Source organism: Drosophila yakuba, chromosome X (assembly GCF_016746365.2).
Source record: "Drosophila yakuba strain Tai18E2 chromosome X, Prin_Dyak_Tai18E2_2.1, whole genome shotgun sequence".
NCBI lineage: Eukaryota > Metazoa > Arthropoda > Insecta > Diptera > Drosophilidae > Drosophila > Drosophila yakuba.
Window position 1 is genome coordinate 17,390,830 of NC_052526.2, and position 19,121 is coordinate 17,409,950.

Sequence of the window (19,121 nt, forward strand, 5' to 3'; positions counted from 1 at the left end):
TTCCATAGTTTAGTAGAGTACACCCAAGGGTCATGTTCTATGCAAATGATACATTTATTAAGTTGCATCAAATAGTTTTCTCTATCAATGCTGCAGTACAAATCGAACCGTAGAATACCAACTCACAAGGGACGCGACTGTGCATAGGTGTGCTTATCCGCTACATGCACGGTTCGAAACTCGGCTACCAAGCGCGTGGCTCGGGAATTAGCTAGGTTGCCAAAAATAGTTATTTCAATAAGCCTTGAAAGTGAAAATAACAATTATAGGCAGAAGGCCAAGGGCCAACAACCGGCGAGCAGTAAACCAACTTATCGACAGCACTAATGCTGCGAAATGCCTTTTTGGTATGCACACTATGGGTAATTAGGCAAGTCACCAATGGCAACAATGCGATGACAATGGAAGCTGTATATCTGACAATGGTGCCTTTGTTGTCCGTTTTATATGCCTACCTCCTGACTTCCACTTCCACTTCCACCTCCCTTCCGCCATTTGCGGCCACCGTATGCAGCTTTCGAATTTCACGCTTGACATGAGAGGCCAACCTTGACTGGTAGGCTGCTGCAGCTCAAAGCCATTACCCAGCAGCCACCGAATAGCGCCCACCACCCACCAATAAACCCTAGAAGTGGCACCCTTGCAACAGGCATGTGGCATCGTCAGGGACAGCGAGTTACGTTTAATACAAAGTTTTGCCTTTGACTTGCCACAGCAATGATTTCGTAGCCAGGAACTTTTTATAAATACTTACGATTGGAAATCGAGGAAAGCGACATTTAAAAAATCTTATCCAATCTGTGCCACATTAAGGAGAACTCAAAGTTTTCACATACTTACTAATTGAATGCTTTGTTAAGAAATCAAAAAATAAATTATAAAAAAACTTCTGTTCTGTAAATAACTTAAAATAGGGGAAAATTTAATGGTATCCGTAATTTCAGTAACCATTTGCAGGGTATCTCGAATGTTCAATGGTCCATCGGGCCGCATTGCCGGTCCACTTGGCTGTCGAGCAGAATGCTGGAGCTGATGGGAGCCCCGCTGGCTGTTTGGCCAGTCAAGCGTTGCATAAAGCGCATTAACATTTAATGCCTGTTGCCGGTCATTCTTGGTCCTTTTGCCCTTGTCCTACCGCCCCACCGCCCCCTGCCCCTCGTTGTCACCTGGCGCATCTGGCCAGGTAGATATCCATCCAGCCGAATTCGCGTTGCATACTTTGAGGCGCCGACCAAAACAGAACTGTGGTGGGTCCTCGGAAATGATGTTTGATTTATGACCAACCAGCCATCGCTGGGCAGGACACGCAGGACGCAGAACTCGGTGGATCGGTGGACTGGAGGATACATGCTGTGGTGACTTGGATTGGCCGCGATGCCCCGCAGGCATCGATCCATCATGGGCAGCTGAAATGCTGAAACGCATGCCAAGCCCGTCGCCCACCCAAAATTAAAGCGTCTGCAATCTGTACACATAAACTATTTATTTCCGTATATATATATATATAAGTATATATATATATATGTTCCATATGTATATATAGATGTATATGGGTGTATATTTAGCTGTATATTGGGTATTGTATGTGCGGTAAAGTACACTCGCCTGGTGCACATCCTCCTACGACGTCCTCAAATTTACTCGATTCCTGCTCCAAAGTCACGGCTAATAAAGAGCACACATACAAGTACATATGTATGTATACGGATATGCATACGGATGTATGTGTATAAGTACTGCCTGCCGACCGCTCGATTTATCGTTCGCTCATTCGCCATTTAATTAGCTGTATTGTATTTAATTTGGTTTCTTTTACATTATGTGTCATCAATTGATTGTTTTACATTCGGTTTGCATTTGGATTTTGGCTTCAAAAAAAAAAATACACTCAACTTCTCTCGCTATCCCCTTGCTAGCGTACGCATAATTATGTACAAACGTATTCCCAATGCTCCTCCCGTTATTTACACAGATATATATCTTAGTTATATATGCATGTCACCTCCGCCATCGCTCCTCCTCCTCCTTCCATTTGCCTCTTTACTCACTAGATTATGCGTAGTTTTGCCCACTTTTCCCCCCTGGGTGCTTGGAACCCAGCAAAAAGCCCAAAAAAAAAAACATCGAAATCATAGATCGATCGATCGCTCGAATCAAAGTACACACATAGGATATATGTATATATGTATATACGAGTATGTATGTATATTCGCATCGCTATGATCCCGAATACCCCACACTAAGAGAGTTGTGGGTATTGAATATTATTGGCGTTGGGCGCCACTTGCCACTTGCCACTTGCCAGTTGACAGTTAACACTACTAAAGTACTGTAGTCGGTGGTAACCGCTTGCTCGTATGTAGTCTTACGTCTTACGCACACAAACAGACATGTGGATAAACATTAACAACAATTGAATAACGGTAATTACAATTGCACGACATCAACAACGTCAACAACAATGACAATGACATCCCGTGAAAATAATCAGCGGCGCTTTAAGTTCCATCTATGTATGTATGCATGTATGTGTGGAAATGCATTAACTTCCGATTTCGCGCGCGCTGATTATTCATGGGTGTACATACATATATATTCCTCGGAAGCATTATTATCTTGATAGGGTTCACATAGTACATATGTATATACGAATATGTTTGTAGTCATAAATCTATGCACATTCAATGCTAAATCAATCGAAAAAAATTGCATCCATATTGGTATTCGTGTATGTATGGTATACACGTATTGTATATGCATTACATATGTATATGTATATGCATGTATGTAGTATATATATATACAACTATCAAAAATAGGACAAATAGAACTTGAGAGTTTCTTTGGCCTGCTACGCGGCATCTGCAGATGGAGATACTCAGATACTCCTCAGATGCCCTTCTCGTCCCTTCTCCCCCCCGATTTGCCCCCCGTTTTTTTGCCCGTTTTTTGTACACATTTATTGTTACATAGTGTAGATCGGTAATAGCAACGATATAGAACAACAGTTAGGATGATGAGCAAAAAGGTGGACAACTTTAGTTAGCTGCGACCAAGAAGGATCGCACTTGTAAATAGTTGAAATATACGGTATATACGGTATATATATATTTGTATCTTTACGTGTAGGTATTGTATATAGAGATATAGATCAGTATTTAGGTAAATCTGCCGCTCTTAAGCACTATATAACACACTGAAAGTGAAAGTTAACTTTGGGTTACCTCCTTGAGACACGCACATGGAAATCGAAGTCTAAAAACACATTTGTCGGGCACATTGAGATACAATTTGGATAGATGGATAATACATATATATTTCGTGTATGTTATATTGAGTAGTTTCGCCACTACATTGCAGTCTCCTCCAATCTCCTGCCCATCCAACTGCCCATCATCAACGCCCCTTGGCTGCTGCTGCCTCTTGATCAAATTGACAAATTGACAAAGCCAAATGCCGCATATAGAAGCACACTTGATTGATTGCAATATTGACTGATTGTTTGTTTGTTGGTTTGTTTGTTTGTTTGTCCTATTTTACTCTATCGCTATCGCTATCTCTATCTCTATATCTGCCCCTCTCTTTCTCTTTGGCTTTTCCACACTCCTCTGTTTGCCAATACTGCAATTGCGAATTTCCAATTTGAATTTCTTCGTTAATTGATTTTCAAACTTCTTCCTGGGAAACTTCCTCCCCCAAACTGGCACTTTTCAGCTTTTCAGCTTTTCTGCTGCTGCTGCTGCTGTTGCCTGCGTATTATTTTACGTTTAACATTAAATATTCAACGCGAACATTAATTTATATTCGATTTTCAATTCAATTCAATTCAACTCGAACCGACTCGATTTAGTTTGGCATTTGCTGTTTGTGTTGTGATTTGCGATTTTGCGTTTTGCGTTTTGCGAATTGTAATTTCTGATTTTTGCCTCGAGTAAGCTCAGATTGTACATACAAATTACGTTTTTTGTGTGGTTTACATTGATTAAAACTCTTGAGTCTGTAGACATTTACTTCTAATTCTCCGTAGATAAATATGCATGTATATTCGTATATTGTAACGTGTTTATACGTAGCACGTAGTCGTGCTGATTTCATTGTGTTCATATGTTCATATGTTCATATGTATGCTTATTGTGATATGGTTGTGGCAACCGTGTGTGATGCTGGGGCATCAGCTTTTGCCCTGATTCACCCGATTGTTTGAATCCGATTTGTGCATCTGCCACGGTTACGGTTTTGCCTCATAAATACATTCAATACGTCTGTGTACTTCTCCGATGTGCATGCATGAACATGCATGGCCACCAAAAAAAAAAAACACTCACACACTCCATATATGTAGATATACATGTAGGTGGTTCCATTGCCGCATTGGCAATGCATCAACAAGTACTGCTTTTCGTCATTTTTCCGGGCTTTACTCCCTTACTAGGAAGGACCCGCTTAAATTGCTCTGCACGTAGAAAAATATGTGTATATTCTCTGCCCTCCGAATTTCCCCGAGTTTTGTACTCCTTCTCGTCCCCCTCGTCGATTACAAATGGTATGCAAATGTATGAGAATATATACGTATATATATTATTTATCTGTATCTTTAATCTGTATCTTTAGCTATAAGAGGTAAAATGGGATGAGGTGTTGTGTCCACCGATTCCTGATGTCTGATTCCACTTCCCTGACTCCCCCTGCAGCGTTGCCTTAAACTCTATCGGTTATCGCTTAACTATCTGCCTATCGATCACTGTCTATCGCTTATCGTTTCGCCTTCGTCTTCGTCTCTGCTTGCTCACTTACCATTACCGTTATGCGTAAAGTTACTTGTACCGTTAAAAGTTGCTCTCTTGTACTCTTATTGTTCACCGTTAATCGGATTTCAGTGCTATCGGTTATCGGTGCTTCGATTGCGGTTCTCCGTTCTCCGTTCTGGTTAGGATTGGGGGTTTTTAGTATTTTAAAGGTGTATGTTTGTGTTTGTAGGCGCAGTAATTCACTGTGTATTGCTGTTAAGTTCTATTTCCTCCATTTGATCCTTCATTTGCTGCTCGTGTACGTACTGTTGTACACCAAACCTGATTATCCTTCAGGTATCGATAGCTTCTGCAGTGTTATTGTTCCAATTCCAGGTATACCGTTTGCTTTGTAGTTCTAATTTCTCATTCACCTTACTGTATCTTGCATGTTGTATCTAACTGTGTCTGTGCCTTTCAATACAATGTTCTCGGTGTTTCATTCTATGGAATGGACGTGTTTTGTGTGAAGCCTGTGCTATCAATTATTATTATTGTTTTTGCTTGTGAGTTATGTAAGTGCTGCTGTTTATATGCTGATTATATAATTGATTTTGGTGAACTATGTATGTGCATCTCCTTTCCGCACGAAAGGCAGACGTTGCTATGCTTTTAATCTGCCATTAAGCCTCTGTTGCTGCTGTGTTGTTATATGATGAATTTAATGGGGATTACTGTTTGCTGCGCTTATTGTTCACTCGGTTGTTTAAGCTTTCAACTTCAACTTCAACTTCAACTTCGTTCGATTTGTTTTGTTTTCGGATTTTGGATTTCGGATTTCGATAAGGATTTTTCGATCTCAGAGGTGCAAGTAGCTGGCTAAAAGTGCACACAGAACGTGATATAACAATGTTAGGAGCAGGCTATTTGGTTTGCTTAGCTGCATTTGTTTTTCAGGCATTTATTCAGGAACCACCGAGTTGAGTGTGGAACTTAAGACCTGCATTCTTAGAATAATCAATATACATTTCAAAGAATTTCTCGTATTTGTTTAACAATAGCTAAAACGAAGACATGGTTTTGTCAATTCTATGTTTCAATTTGTTCGCTGGAAAAGCTCTAGTTTCTTTGAATCGAATTGAAAACTCTAAGGATGCAGGAGATACAGGAGGTGTTTTTTCTTTAAGTGCATAATATATATTATCTAAAGGATTTGCAACTTACCGGTGTGCTGCTCTAGCCGGGACTTGGCCCATGGCTTTACTTGCCTCTGCGCCCCCCGACCTATTTGACAAAGAGGTCCTTGAGCGTGGCGCAGAGCGAGGCGTCGCACGTGTCCTTGGAGTCATCCTCGTCGGCCTTTCCAAACCAATTGAGCGTGGAGCGGACTGCCCGGCCGGCCTGCGATTGAGCAGAGCTGCTGGCGGAGGGTCGACTGCGACGGGCGGGACTGCCGCTGGCGCTGCCCGAATCCTTGCCCGCCTTGGACGTGGCACCGCGTGCCGCTGCCGATGTGGAGGCACCGCCGCCACCAGATGAGCCCGCTCCCGAGCCGCCCATGCTGGCATTGGAGCTCTTGCGCAGGAAACCCTCGATGGCCGTGCCCAGTATGGTGGCATCCACCGTCGCCTTGGTGGACTCCGCCCAGGTCTTTTGCTTGCTGCGTGGCTTAAGTTTCGGCTTGCCAGAGTCACCACCCAGCGGATCCTTCTTCTGCAGCCGCTCCAGCACATCCTTGGACAGCGCCACCGCCGAACTCTTGCTGCGGACACTCTTCTTGCGCGCCAAGGGCGTGTGCCGCTTGGCAAACCAACCGGACAGGGTGGCCGAACTATTGTCCTGGACATCGCTCACCAGCTGCTTGGCGTTGTTCAGCAGCGACACATCGAAGCTATTGGATCGCGTCGACCTACCGGCATTGGGATCCAGTAGTCCGCCAGTGGTTCCCGATGCTCCACCGCCGCCGCCGCCGCCGCCACCACCGCCAACCGCCAGTGATCCGCTGTGTGTCGTCGGTGTGGGCGTGGCACTGGTGGCACGCCCACGAGCGGCCGCCTGAAAGGTTTGGCTGAGAAACGGGCTGCTCGCCGTGGCCGTTGCCGATGAGCTGGCACTTGAGCTGCCATCCCGACCTTCCGGTTCCGGCCGGTGCATGTCCATGGCCGAGCTGGTCAACGAGCTAAATATGCCGGCGATGTCCGTACGACTGCCCAGGAGTCCAGTTCCACTGCCCGACTTCTTGCGACGCGTTGAGGCACGAGCCGAGTTCTGCTGCTGCTGCTGCTGCTGCTGCTGATGCTGCTGCTGATGCTGCTGCTGATGCAGCTGCTGCGACGGCGGCAGCTCGGAGGCGCGGCGAAAGGAGCTGGCCAATCCTGGCTGTGGGCATTCCGAGTAGCGACGGTTGGTGAATCGTCGGCCCGGCTGGCCGGAGCCGGCCTCGTCGACGGTCTGCACCTCGCACACCTTCTCGTTGGATGAGGTCCAGAGCTTCAAGCGCGCCTTGCGCGACTGCAAGTAGATGTCGTCCATGATGTCCAGCTGCAGATTGTGTATGCTGCCGATGGGGTCTGTCGATGGGGGTCCTGTGTTGCTCTCCCGCCGGGAATTTAGCACCCGACTGCTCCTGTGGTCATAACAACGAAACAACACAGATAATCGATTGCTAAATATTCTCGGATGAGTCGCAAGTGCATAACTCAAATTACCGTCGGTTCACGCAAGCACTATGCAAATGCAAATACAAATTGAGCTTCTACAATACTACAAAGCGATTCAATAGAGTGTCAACTTTATATTGTGATATTATATTAATTAGTTAATTCAAAGCACAATTGGCTGATTTTTTCATGGTATAAAGTATACATTTGTGTAGTTTCAAACGCCCGGCTAATTTTGTGCAACTCTACCAAACTACTTTGAGCTCTTCTAGTTCAGTTACAATTCATTTTGAAATATATATCGACGAATTTGACTTACCCATTGCTGTTGGGATACGCGGCCACGGATTCGCGACGTGAGCGCCCAAAGAGAGTGGTGGGCACCTTGGAGATGGTCACCACCGAGTGGCGACGTCCGGTGGGCGCCGGAGCCTGCGACAGTGTGGCCAGAAAGGCGGCCTCCTTGGGTGTGGGTCCCGATCCCTCGCCACCTCGCTCCGAGAGCCGGCGCACCTGGCTGGCGGTGATGCCGTCGGTCACCTGCTGCGAGGGCAGGGAATGCTTGCGTGCCTCGCGAGGATCACGCCATGGCGAGAGCAGATACGGATTCACGGGCGAGTCGATGTCCAGGCTGCCGCGATTCGAGACCGTCGGCTCCGAGCTGTCCTCCTGCTCCTCCGGCAGATTGGACTCCTCCACCACGATCAGCGGTTCGGGTGCACTGATGCCATGTGCTCCCATCGGCTGTGTGCGTTGCGGATGCTGTGGATGTGGCGGTGGACGCGGATGACCCGGTCCAGTCGACTGGCCCGTGAAGCGGGCGAATGGTGAACCACGGAAGCGTAGCGCATCTGGGGAACGGATTAGTAAGTATTGGGAGTTGTACTTGTATTAATGATGAGAACATCACTTTCTGATAATGATAATACTGTGAGTACCTGAGTTTTATAAAAGCTACAGTAATTGTTTAATATATGAACGAGTGCACTTTGCAGTGCTATCTGCTTGCCACAAATGAATCCTGGCAATTGGTGCAACAGCAGGTGCAAAACGCCTGCTCTGCGATAGGCCACCAGGTGTCCGGTTTGCTCGAGTGGTTCATTAGTGGCTCGTCTGGCTGTCACTTACCCATTTTGCAAAATTGCTCAATTGCTCGCCAGCGGGCAATTCGCTACTGACTGTCTTCGGGGTGTAGACAATCTGCTCCCAACTACTCTGCTCCTCTGCTACTCCGCTGCTCCTACTCTCCGGTGTTCGCTGTCCTTTGAAGTGTCCTTGCTGGAAACAAGAGCAAACCAGACGTCCAATAAGCGATAAGCGAACACAATACTGCCAACTGCCACGGCAGCAAGCCATATTTTGTTTGCTCTTTGTGGTGAATATTTAAAAGAGTAAACAAATGAAAAACACATTTAATATGTGCGCCCAAGAAATGTAAACTTTAGTTTTGCCAAAGACCGTATTTTAAATACTTTAAAAGGTGAAGGGCAACGAAATTGCTTCATCTCCAACAGTCTGTGAATATTTGGAGCACTTTTTCGCGTTGTGCACTCAAATTTCGATATCCTGAAACTCGTGAAACTCGTGAATCCCTAAAAACCCCGTAACCCCGAAACCCAAAGGGTATTACAGCCAGCACAACCAGCTCATGTGTGAATCCTTTACGTGTGCCCCTCGTATCCACTCGGTGTGCCGCCCGTGTGGCAGGTTAAATAAAGCCGGGGCAAGTTTAGCTCTTCCTGCTCATTATCCCGGGCTACAAATTGCAAATGGCAGCAAAATCATGCATCAAAGTAATTAAAGCCACTGTCCAGGGACTTTTCGCTTCGCTGCTTGTTGGGTCCCCATTCCCCAATCCCAATTCTCCATTCCCCATTTGCTCCCCTCTTTTCCTGTTAGCGACAGCAACAAACAAACCGGCAGTCCGACAGCCCAACATCCCAACATCCTGGCCATAATAAGCATAAAATTATGCAAAAGTTCAAATGAAATTTCACCATAACTCAGATGCCACAGGAGTTTCCATTTCGCTCGATGGCAACGACGATGGCGATGGCGATGGAGTTAAAGCCGCAACCTTAACATTTGCCCGGAGCAGAAACAGGGAACTCGTTCAATGCGGGGAATTAAGCGACTAATTATGGCGTTGTTGTAGCCCCATCCCATCCATGCATCCACATTGATTCGTTGGATGCACTGAATGCCCAGCGGAAGTGATCAGTGAACAACTTTTATTAGATCACCTCAACCGTTGAGTTGCGACCTTTAACAAACGCAGATTTGATTTGATTCGATTTGATTCGATTTGACTTGGAGCACTTGCATAGTCAGCAGACATCCTGTATCCTGTATCATGTATCCAACATTCAACATCCAATATCCTCATCCGCTGACCGCTGCAACTTGGGGCAGCACAAAGTCGCAGGCCGCAAATCACAGGTCCCAAGTCCAAAGTCCGAACTCCCGAGTCGCAAGTCGCAAGTTCATTAAGCTTGTAAATTGGCAATCAACACCAAAGTTGCGGCTTTGTGTGGGAGCTAATTAGCCTGTCTATGCCACTGACAGGACCCTCCCCTCACTCGCTATCCTGCGCTCCTTTCCCCGGCAATTATCCTTCCGGGAAATACATACTTCACGCCTTCATTGTCCGCGCGCTTAGGTGACTGAAAAGCTTGAAAAACACCCAGCTATTACAACTAAATAAACGAGCATATTACTAAGCCAATACGTTCGCAGTTAACATAACATTCGTAGTCCGACAGACAAATAAACGCTTCTCTGAATTTAAATGAAGTCTAGTATTCGGCTATCGGTGCCCATTGTTTTTGGGGAATTTTAGTGGAGCACAAAGCGACTGCATGTCCTGTGGTTTCGCAAGAAGTGAAAACCGTTCTGAGGTTAATTTTGTGCACCGTGCAGTCCTTTATTGCATGTCCTTTTTGGACAGATTCCTGTCCGAACCTGCCACCCATTTTGTGTGGGGCCCACCAGCTCACCAGTTCATATTGTGTATTGTGGCAACCAACCCATTGTGCAGTTAATGGTGCCAGCAGGAACACCTGCCAATGTGTGCAGCCCAGTTAAGTACTACTTTCAAACGAACTTTGTTCTTTTGAGCAATCAAGGTGAATTCGGAATTGATCAAATTATCCGTGATATCTGTGATAAAGCATAACGTAGTGTGAAATTGGACTTCTTTATCAATCTAACTCAGCGTTCATTAATTACATTCGTTCGCAATGCGGAGTGGTGTCTGAAAATTGTCAATGAAACTAATTGAGATTTATCCGCCATATTTGATAAGTTGCATGTGCACAATGTGCTGCGGTTTTCCATCGATTTAAGGAAAATTAAATGTCACTTCAATTGATTCTCAGGCACCGCACCGACTCTATTTCCCTCGGCCAGTGATGTGTGTATTTGGTTAGTTGATTTGAGTTGCCACACATTTTCAACGCCACTCGACCACTCCACCCAATTTTGTGGGTGATTGATTGACTCGGCGGGGCAGATAGACAGTGGGACTGTGGGACAGTGGGACAGTCAGAGGGTCGGTTAGGAGGAGAACAGGAAACAGGGACGCAGTCAGCACAGATCGAGAGCAGAGACCGATTGACAGATGGACGCGCAGACACAATGTCCCACCGTCCACCACTTCGGGGTCCCTGTTCGGGCGCCACGCTCAATTTCAGCTTAGCTTTGTTTAATGGACTTGCACAAAAAAGTTTACAAAGCACTTTAGCCTGGAAATGGTGGAAATGGTGGAGAGATGTGGGTTAAAAGGATATCAATCAGCATCGTCAGCACTCGTACACCCGCCCAATGCAACACTGCATATTAATGGCCATTACCATTTAGCATTGAAACGCACAACTCACTGGGGGCTTGTCCTGCAAATTGCTCCTAATTGTCCAGGGATATGTTTATCCTTGAGGTGCTGAAGGTAATTTAATCTTTTCTTATCGCCATCACTTCCGTTTTATGCCCTTTACTCGGTTTTCGGGGCGGTTAAGAGGCATGGAGTAGTTTTGGGCGTGAGCACTCACTCATGCCAGGAAACTGCCTTTGCAACCTGCCCGGATTTTCCATTTTCTGGAGAGACATTTTTAGATAGCCCCGCCCCCCCACCACCATGCCACACATATTGGCTTTGACTGGCGTGGACATTTGAATGCCAAAGGTTAGGGGTTAGACCACATATGGCCATTTGCAACGTCGCATTCACATTCACATTCAGCAACTAGCGTCCACATCACCATAAGTTTCAGATACAGTGCCACATTCGTATTCGCATTCACATCGAGATTCAAATGCTCGGAGAAAAGTGTTTGTTCTCTGTGCGTGCAGCTTTCACCATTTTTTCCTGTCGAACTATCATCAGTCTATCATCGGAGGGTATATCAGGTAGGTCACAAAGTTAAAGGTTTCCAAATCCTATTTGCTGTTTACGAATGTTGCTTTTCATTAAACCGAATTAAAAAGCAGAAAATATAACCACACATCAGTGGCTTAGTATCTTTGGAAAAGGGGTATTCAATAGTCGATCAGCCAGTGCGTTGAGCTCAAAGAACTGCTTGTGCAGGCGGCTTTTGTTGAGTGCGGATGCGATTCCGTAGAGGAACATTATGATTGCGGCTTTCTTGGCTGCCTTTGACTTGCTGTCTTGCATCCAGCAGCAGTTGCACCTGGCAACGGAAGTGAACACACCTGGTTACCCCACATCGCCACATTCGAAATTACGTTGTGGTTGCACCGGTGCAACTGAGATGCGGATGCGGATGCGGATGCGGATACGGAAAGGTCAGTTGGGACTGTGGTTTGCGGCAATTAGGTGGTCAGGGAATTTGTAATGAATTGCGTCCATACATTCAGGCATTTCATTCTAAGCCTTTGGCTTTTTCGATAAGTTTGAATCCATTTTTGACTGTGACTTCTCATCTCTTCGATGCTGGTGAGAGCAATGAGTCCATTTCCTATGTGCAATTTAAAATGTTCTCGAAACTGCTTAGCTTCCGCTTCTGTTCCTGCCTCTTCGGTTGCCTTTCGTCTGTGGAGATCTGCTTGACAAGCTTGTTTATGACATGCAACAACGAAAATGCGCCCAGGATATAGAGGATAAAAGGAGGCCATGCACAAGGACACAGAAGGACCACAGCATCGGCATCAGAATCGGTCTTGGTCATGGTCATCCTTCGCCACAACGGAAATCGGACTCCCTGAGATGCGTTTGTGCGGCGGTTCCTTGGAACTTCCGCTTTTCGTTTCGATTTTGTCGCCCCTTTGGGTCTTTGATAACATTGTTATTGCCAGTCCCTTTGTGTGCGCTATTTGTTGTGGTTTCATTTTTTTTTTTCGTTTTTTCTTTTTGTTATTTGGTAATTTACAACTAAAAAGTTGCAAGAGGATGTGTGCGTGTGCATGTGCATGTGTGTATGTGTGTTCCTGTTGCATAATACATAAACGCGGCAAGCGGAAACGGAAATGTCACACATTTGCTGCCGCTGGCAACATTGTGGCAGCAGCCGAGCTGCGGGCCAGGAAGCGATGCGAAAATAGCAATCAAAACTTAACTGAATTGCAGCACATGACATGGTGTGAGGCATGGCATACCATCCCCATTCCCATTCCCATCCTCATCCCCATTCCCATCCCCATTCCCATCCCCATTCCCATCTCCATCCTCATACTCGTCCTTGTCATCGTTCCAATGCCCACGCCTTCACCTACAAACTTGGTTGAGCGAATTAAAACATAAATGCATTTGCTGCAGAGGCCAGCAACAGCAGCAGCAGCAGGGATCCAAGATGAATCCAAGTGGGCGGGCGTTTACTCCTAATCGAATCTAACCAAAGTGGACCAAGTAGAGATGCCAGAAAATTTGCGTTGCTCTGGAAAATGTGGAAAAAAAAGCAGTGGGGCAAAAAACAAGAAGTAAATGGCGAGGAGGCTATAAAAAATAAAGCTGTATAACTGTAAACTGTTACGCCCACTGCCCATTACCGCCCACTCTTCCTGTGTGTGTGTGTGGCTGTAAGTCTGTGTGTGTGTATGTGTCGCCTTCCTCTTGCATGGAACCTTGCATGGAACCATACAAATTCGTTGGCCATTGAGTGAATGCGAGTCCTGCCATCCAGCTCTTGCTCCTCCAGCTTTTGCTCCTCCTGCTCCTGCTCCTGCTCCTACTCCCACTCCTACTCCCACTCCTACTCCCACTCCCACTCATGCTGCTGTCTATCCGACTTGGTCCTCATTGGATGCTTGGGTGGCTGGGTGCTCTGTCTGCTTTTGCTTTGCTTCCAATTGAATCAAATTGAATTCAATTGAATTCGCATGTTGCTCATTGAATTGCACAGATTATGGCTAAAATACAATTTTAATTTCACAGAAAAAAGTATTACGAAATGCTTGGGCGCTTTTCTTTTTCTTTTTTTTCTTTTGCTATCGCGCAGTCTCACTCTGTATTGCTCTTCCATTCACATTAAATACCCTGTAGCTGTGTATTCTGAATATTTATCAGAGAAAATCTCTGGCAAAATATATAACTTTTTGCATATTAACCACGCAATTACACAGAAATGCTGAGGAAAATCCTAATATACTACGTATCATTATCAACGTATTTAATACAACAAATAAAAGCCAGTTTATTTGTATGTGCTTACATTTATGATTTTTTTTTGTATGTTAAATATATATTTCATCGCAAACAGTGATGCCAAGGGAAACTGTATTCGTAAAGCATTCCATTTAGAAGTTCCGATGGGTAGTGGCAGCATCGCATCCCGAGCTTGTGGAATCTTTCGTGCTGTTAATTAAATGTTGTCAGGTAATTAAAATGCAGCTGGCACCAACTGCTGGAGTGGCGGAGGAGTGTAAGCTGCTTACTGGGTACTGGATACGGGGTACTGGATACTGGCTACTGGGTACTGGTATCCAACAAAGCCACCAACGATTCTGGAACTAAGCCGTATTCGGTGCTCCAAGAACTTGTTGATAAAATGGCAAAAGGATTGGGACTGCGACTGGAACTGGAACTGGGATTGTGACTGGGCTTGGGCTTGGGTTTGAATAACCTAACAGAACCGGGCTTAGTGAGTAACCAGCTGCAGGACCAGCAGCACTGGGATCCTATCTCGAGATGCAGCCAGGCATTGTTTCCCAAGCAAAAAAGGGAACTGCTGTGGGAACAAAGGCCCATGGCAATATTTTCCCACAGCTAATCCCAGAGAGCTTCGGCAGTTTGCTTTTGTTTTATGTCGCACACAATGCACCTGGTGGGTTGGTTTGGGGTGTGGGACCTTAGAAAGTCGGATTTGACATCAAGTTTTTTGATTGAATGGAATTTCGCATTTAATTGAATTTGGTTTCGATGCCACTGCACGCATGTCACAGGCAGTTTGTTGGCCAAATGCGATATGGAACATAGCTGGTAAGGTGTATATATGAGTATATGCAACCACAACCACTTGATTATACCCAATCTCTTCCATTTGTCCAGTTTTTTTTCATTTATTTTCTTTTTTTTGTGAAACAACCCCTTAAATTTCATCCTCGATGCGAAATATCAGCGAAATGTGGAAAACTAATTAGCTTAGATAACATGCCACACGTAAAAACATCGTGGCAGTGGCAGAAAAGCGAGCAAGCGAGATGGCATGCGTGGGCGGAAAGAGAGGCACAAGTGTTGCATAAAACTGGGCGCAAGTGAAAGTGCAGTGAAAACTTCTGACAAGTAACAGATCGCGCTGAAGTTTTGGGCAACAAGAAAGTTATTTGTAATTTCCAAACTTTTAAAAATACAATTTATATTTGGAAATTCCCCAAAACCGGTGTCTTAAAGTGTGCAGTGAAAAAGGAGCATCAATCATCTGGCATCGCGACTAAAATTAAGTGATTGCATCCTCTTAGGTAACTAGTACCATCCATAGAGCTCTTGCTTAGGAACTCTGCAAGCAGCAGATCTATAATACTAGTATAATAATCTATAATAATAATAATCTATAATCTATAGTATTAGAGGCAGCCAATCATTATCGATGCCAAAAGTAAGTAAGTAAGTATCGCCGATTATTGGAAAATTGGAACACAGAGAGGCAATCTACTACAGTATAAATAATTTGCGCTGCATACACGAGAATCCACATGTAATGTTAATTGTTAATTCAATGTGCATTTATCTATATATGTATGCATGCGTTTTGGAAACTGACCCAGTGCGACGGCGATGTACAAATGAAATGACACGAAACGCAATTATCCTGAAGGCGAAACAAAAGACTGAGGAGGGAAGGGGGTGGGGGATTAAATATTCATAGAATCATTGGGAAATAATCAGCGGAGAAACATGCATGATTTATCATTCATAATGCTCGGTCACTCCCCACAGCCATTAATTAATTGTTTATTTAACGAAATTGGTGGTGCCGCAATTAATGCATCTATACATCCATACGACGCCATCACCTGCTACGCAACCGAAAACGGATGCGGATACAGATGCGAATACAGATGCGGATATAGATGCGGATACAGATGCGGATGTGGATGCGAACCGCAAGGCTTCCGCCTCGTCAGGGCGGCGGATGTGGGCGCTCCGCATCAGAATTGATTTGTTTATCTAATTAAACATTTACTGGGAAAAACCCCTAAATGCCGGAGCGGATTATCATCGCGCAGCTGCTTTGATCAAAGTTGAAAGTTCCAGTGAAAAGAGACTTGAGACTTGAGACTCGAAGAGGCGGGCGGCAATCAATACAATTATTATTGTGCAAATACCCAAATAAAATTGCATAATTAAGTCTCAGCTTGTCTCGTTTTTGAGCTTTTAGAGTGGACCTTGTTGGCTTTTAATTTGATTTTTAGGCATCGTGCACGCATCGAATATATTTCCATCAGTGGCTGCAAACTAAAATGCAAAAGTTCCCAAAGGGTATTGTGCTGCAAAAGTAATTTAATTAAATCTTGTTCAAAGGCCATATGCCATATATGATCATAAGTGAGTATAAGTGGCTACGGCAACGGCAACGGCCTGCACTCCATCAAATTGAAACATTTAATATGGCAAACATGTATTTACCTTTTGTATAATATTGACCCCTGTGTCGCATAAACTTTTTCCGTGTAAGCAAAACAAATAAATAATAATAGAAAATGTCCTCTGTCCCCGAGCGAAGACATCCCTGTAAACCATTTTGCCCCTGACCAACTAAGGCGGCCACCAGAAGGGGAAGGGAGGGAAAAGCGGTGGAAAAGCGGTGGCAAGCGGAAAGCGCTTTCCAGCACACTCTCAATTGTTTGTGGTGCGTAAACATAAATAAATTGTTGAATATTGCCCGACTTGGTCCTTGGAGAGGCTCCCTCCCACTTGCCACTTTCCACTTGCCACTCCTATTGCACCATGGCCATGGCCTTCACCAACCAACTCGCCGTCCCCATCCTGCCCCTGCCACCAGCCCCTGCCACCAGCCCCGCCCCCGCACGACTCCCTCTTGATGTGCTTTTAATGATTTATGGCAGAATGCAAACAACCAAACGGAGTGGGGCAGAAACGCAGAAAAAAAAAATTCTAAAAAAATCCAGCTACAAAGTGAAAGCAAAGTCTATACATTCTGTGGTTTTTCCAGCATACACCCCATTTCCATTTCCATTTTTCCACCCAATCCTAACCAAACCAAACCGAGGCCCCCCTGAGACCGCAAGTTTACTCAATTTGATTTGCTGCCCTTGCTGGCCGACGCTCACGATTATTGTTATTAATTTTGCGAAAGAATTTTTCGGCTCTGCGGCATTAATAAGAAATGAGAGGAGCCCAATCGATAGTTGGATGCCAAAAGTTTGGGGCCAAAAGGGCACACAAAGTTTGCCCCATAGGGACAGCCAAGAGATCGCTTTAATTTCACAGCACATAAGCACTTCATTTTCTGTGCAGACTGATAAGAAAAATGAAAATGAAAATAATTCCCAGAAAAACTAATATTGCTAAATGGAAGCCAGAATACTGCATTTCTCACCTCGACGAGTGAGTTAAGTTTGTAGTTTGATTTTAGTTTAGTTTTAGCAACTATATAGAGTTACTCGAGTTGCTCGATGAAATGTTAGACTTTTCACAAGTAAGACTTTTTTAAAACACTGGCATGCAGCTGGAAATGAAGGCATGTAATTAAAATTAATATGCAGAACGAAAAAACTTTGCCAAATTAAATTAGTTAGCTAGTTTTTGCTATTTTATGTCGCATTGGTATTATTTTAGGTACAACAAAATGCAAACAAATCGTATTGTTCTTATGGAATGTTTACTTTATCTGCTTTTCGGTTTGTTTTCGTTTCAGGAAATGTTTCTTTTTCGTTTTTTTTTGTATTTTTGCGAAAGCAAAAATTGTTGCGACAAAAGTTATAGCAACGAAAAATACTTTGCGAGTGCTGGTGTTTGCTCGCCTGCATTTCGTAATTAAAACAAAAATGTGAAACGATTGTCGGACATTATAAAAGTGCCCCCTACTTTCTACTTTCCACTTTTCACTTGCCACTCTCCACTTGCCACTTTCCACTGGACTCTCTGAACTGAACTGAAGTGAACTGGCACTGGCCCCAAGTGGACATAAATTCCACTTGAACTCATTCCTCGTCTCGCTTGCTTTCATTAGCTTGGAGTCTTGGGGCTGCCCAGAGGCATTCCCCATCCTGCTATCCTCCTACCCCAATCCCCCAACCCCCCTAACCCCCTAACTCGCTAGGCCCCTTATGTAAGCCATTTCCCAGAGGAGGCACGCCCCCAGTGGCCCCCACTTGAAAAAAGGGGGGTGCAGAAATGAAACATTATGATGACAGTCGCGCGTGTGTGTGTATACACATGAGTGTGTGCAAAAATTGAAATTGAGAATGGCAAAATAATGAATTGTAAATTGCTTCGAACGCACACATATGTAAGTATATTAATTTATTTATTATGCTACGCAATAAAATCAAATAAAATGGGATTCTCCCCCTCTCTCTCTCTCTCTCTCTCTTCCTCTCTCTCTCTCCCTCTCTCACTTCCCCCTTTAGGTTTTCCTTTCCCTGTTGGCACTCGGCGCAAAATTGAAAAACTAAAATCGATTTCCGCTTGACAAATAACTTAAGTGGCAGTTTATACATGCACACACGAGTGCCGAGTGGGTAAAATCGAGCAGAGAGTTAAAAAAGAAATATGCATACATATATGTAGATATATTAAAAAAAAAAAAACGCAAGAATATTCCACACGATTAATTTTTGCGATCCATTAAAAAGATTTACTCAAATTGACAGAATCATCGTTGGGAGGCTGCCGAAAAGCCAGGAGCAGCAGCATCAGCAGCAGCAGCAGCAGCAGCAAGTGAATGTCCTTGTGCGCACATAGCATGGCCCACGGCCTTCTGGGCGGAAAAGCCACCACCCACCACCCAGTCTCCAAAAAAAAAGGCGGCGAGTGTCTCAATTTGCATGCCATAAGCTTTGGGCGGCCATAAAGGGGGCGGCAGCTGCTGGAGTGCGGGGGCGTGGCACGCTGGGGAATAGTGGAGGGACGTTGGAAAAAGGGGGGGTGGCGGGGGAAGCACATTAAATGCATGTAATCATAAATTCACACTCATTAAGAGATTTGGCGAGCATTCAGCCAACAATGAAGAGCAACAGCGACAACGACAACGACGGGCGAAGTAATCGCAAATTGAATTTATCCGAAATGGAATCACAGCGATTTGCATATCCTGTTCAC

General features: G+C 44.8%; 1 protein-coding gene across 1 annotated transcript in view; it reads right to left on the minus strand.

Annotated features, from left to right (window-relative positions):
- Positions 1 to 1,466: 1,466 nt before the first annotated feature.
- Positions 1,467 to 19,121, minus strand: part of LOC6525774 (pneumococcal serine-rich repeat protein) — a 32,607-nt gene continuing 14,952 nt past the window's right edge. The window contains exons 3-6 of the mRNA XM_002101559.4: positions 8,516 to 8,665; positions 7,707 to 8,238; positions 5,952 to 7,353; positions 1,467 to 5,606 (exon numbers count right to left, since the gene is read on the minus strand). Of these exons, the coding sequence (XP_002101595.1) occupies positions 6,012 to 7,353; positions 7,707 to 8,238; positions 8,516 to 8,519 (1,878 nt within the window). The 5' untranslated portion in view covers positions 8,520 to 8,665 and the 3' untranslated portion in view covers positions 1,467 to 5,606; positions 5,952 to 6,011. The remainder of the gene's footprint in view (positions 5,607 to 5,951; positions 7,354 to 7,706; positions 8,239 to 8,515; positions 8,666 to 19,121) is intronic.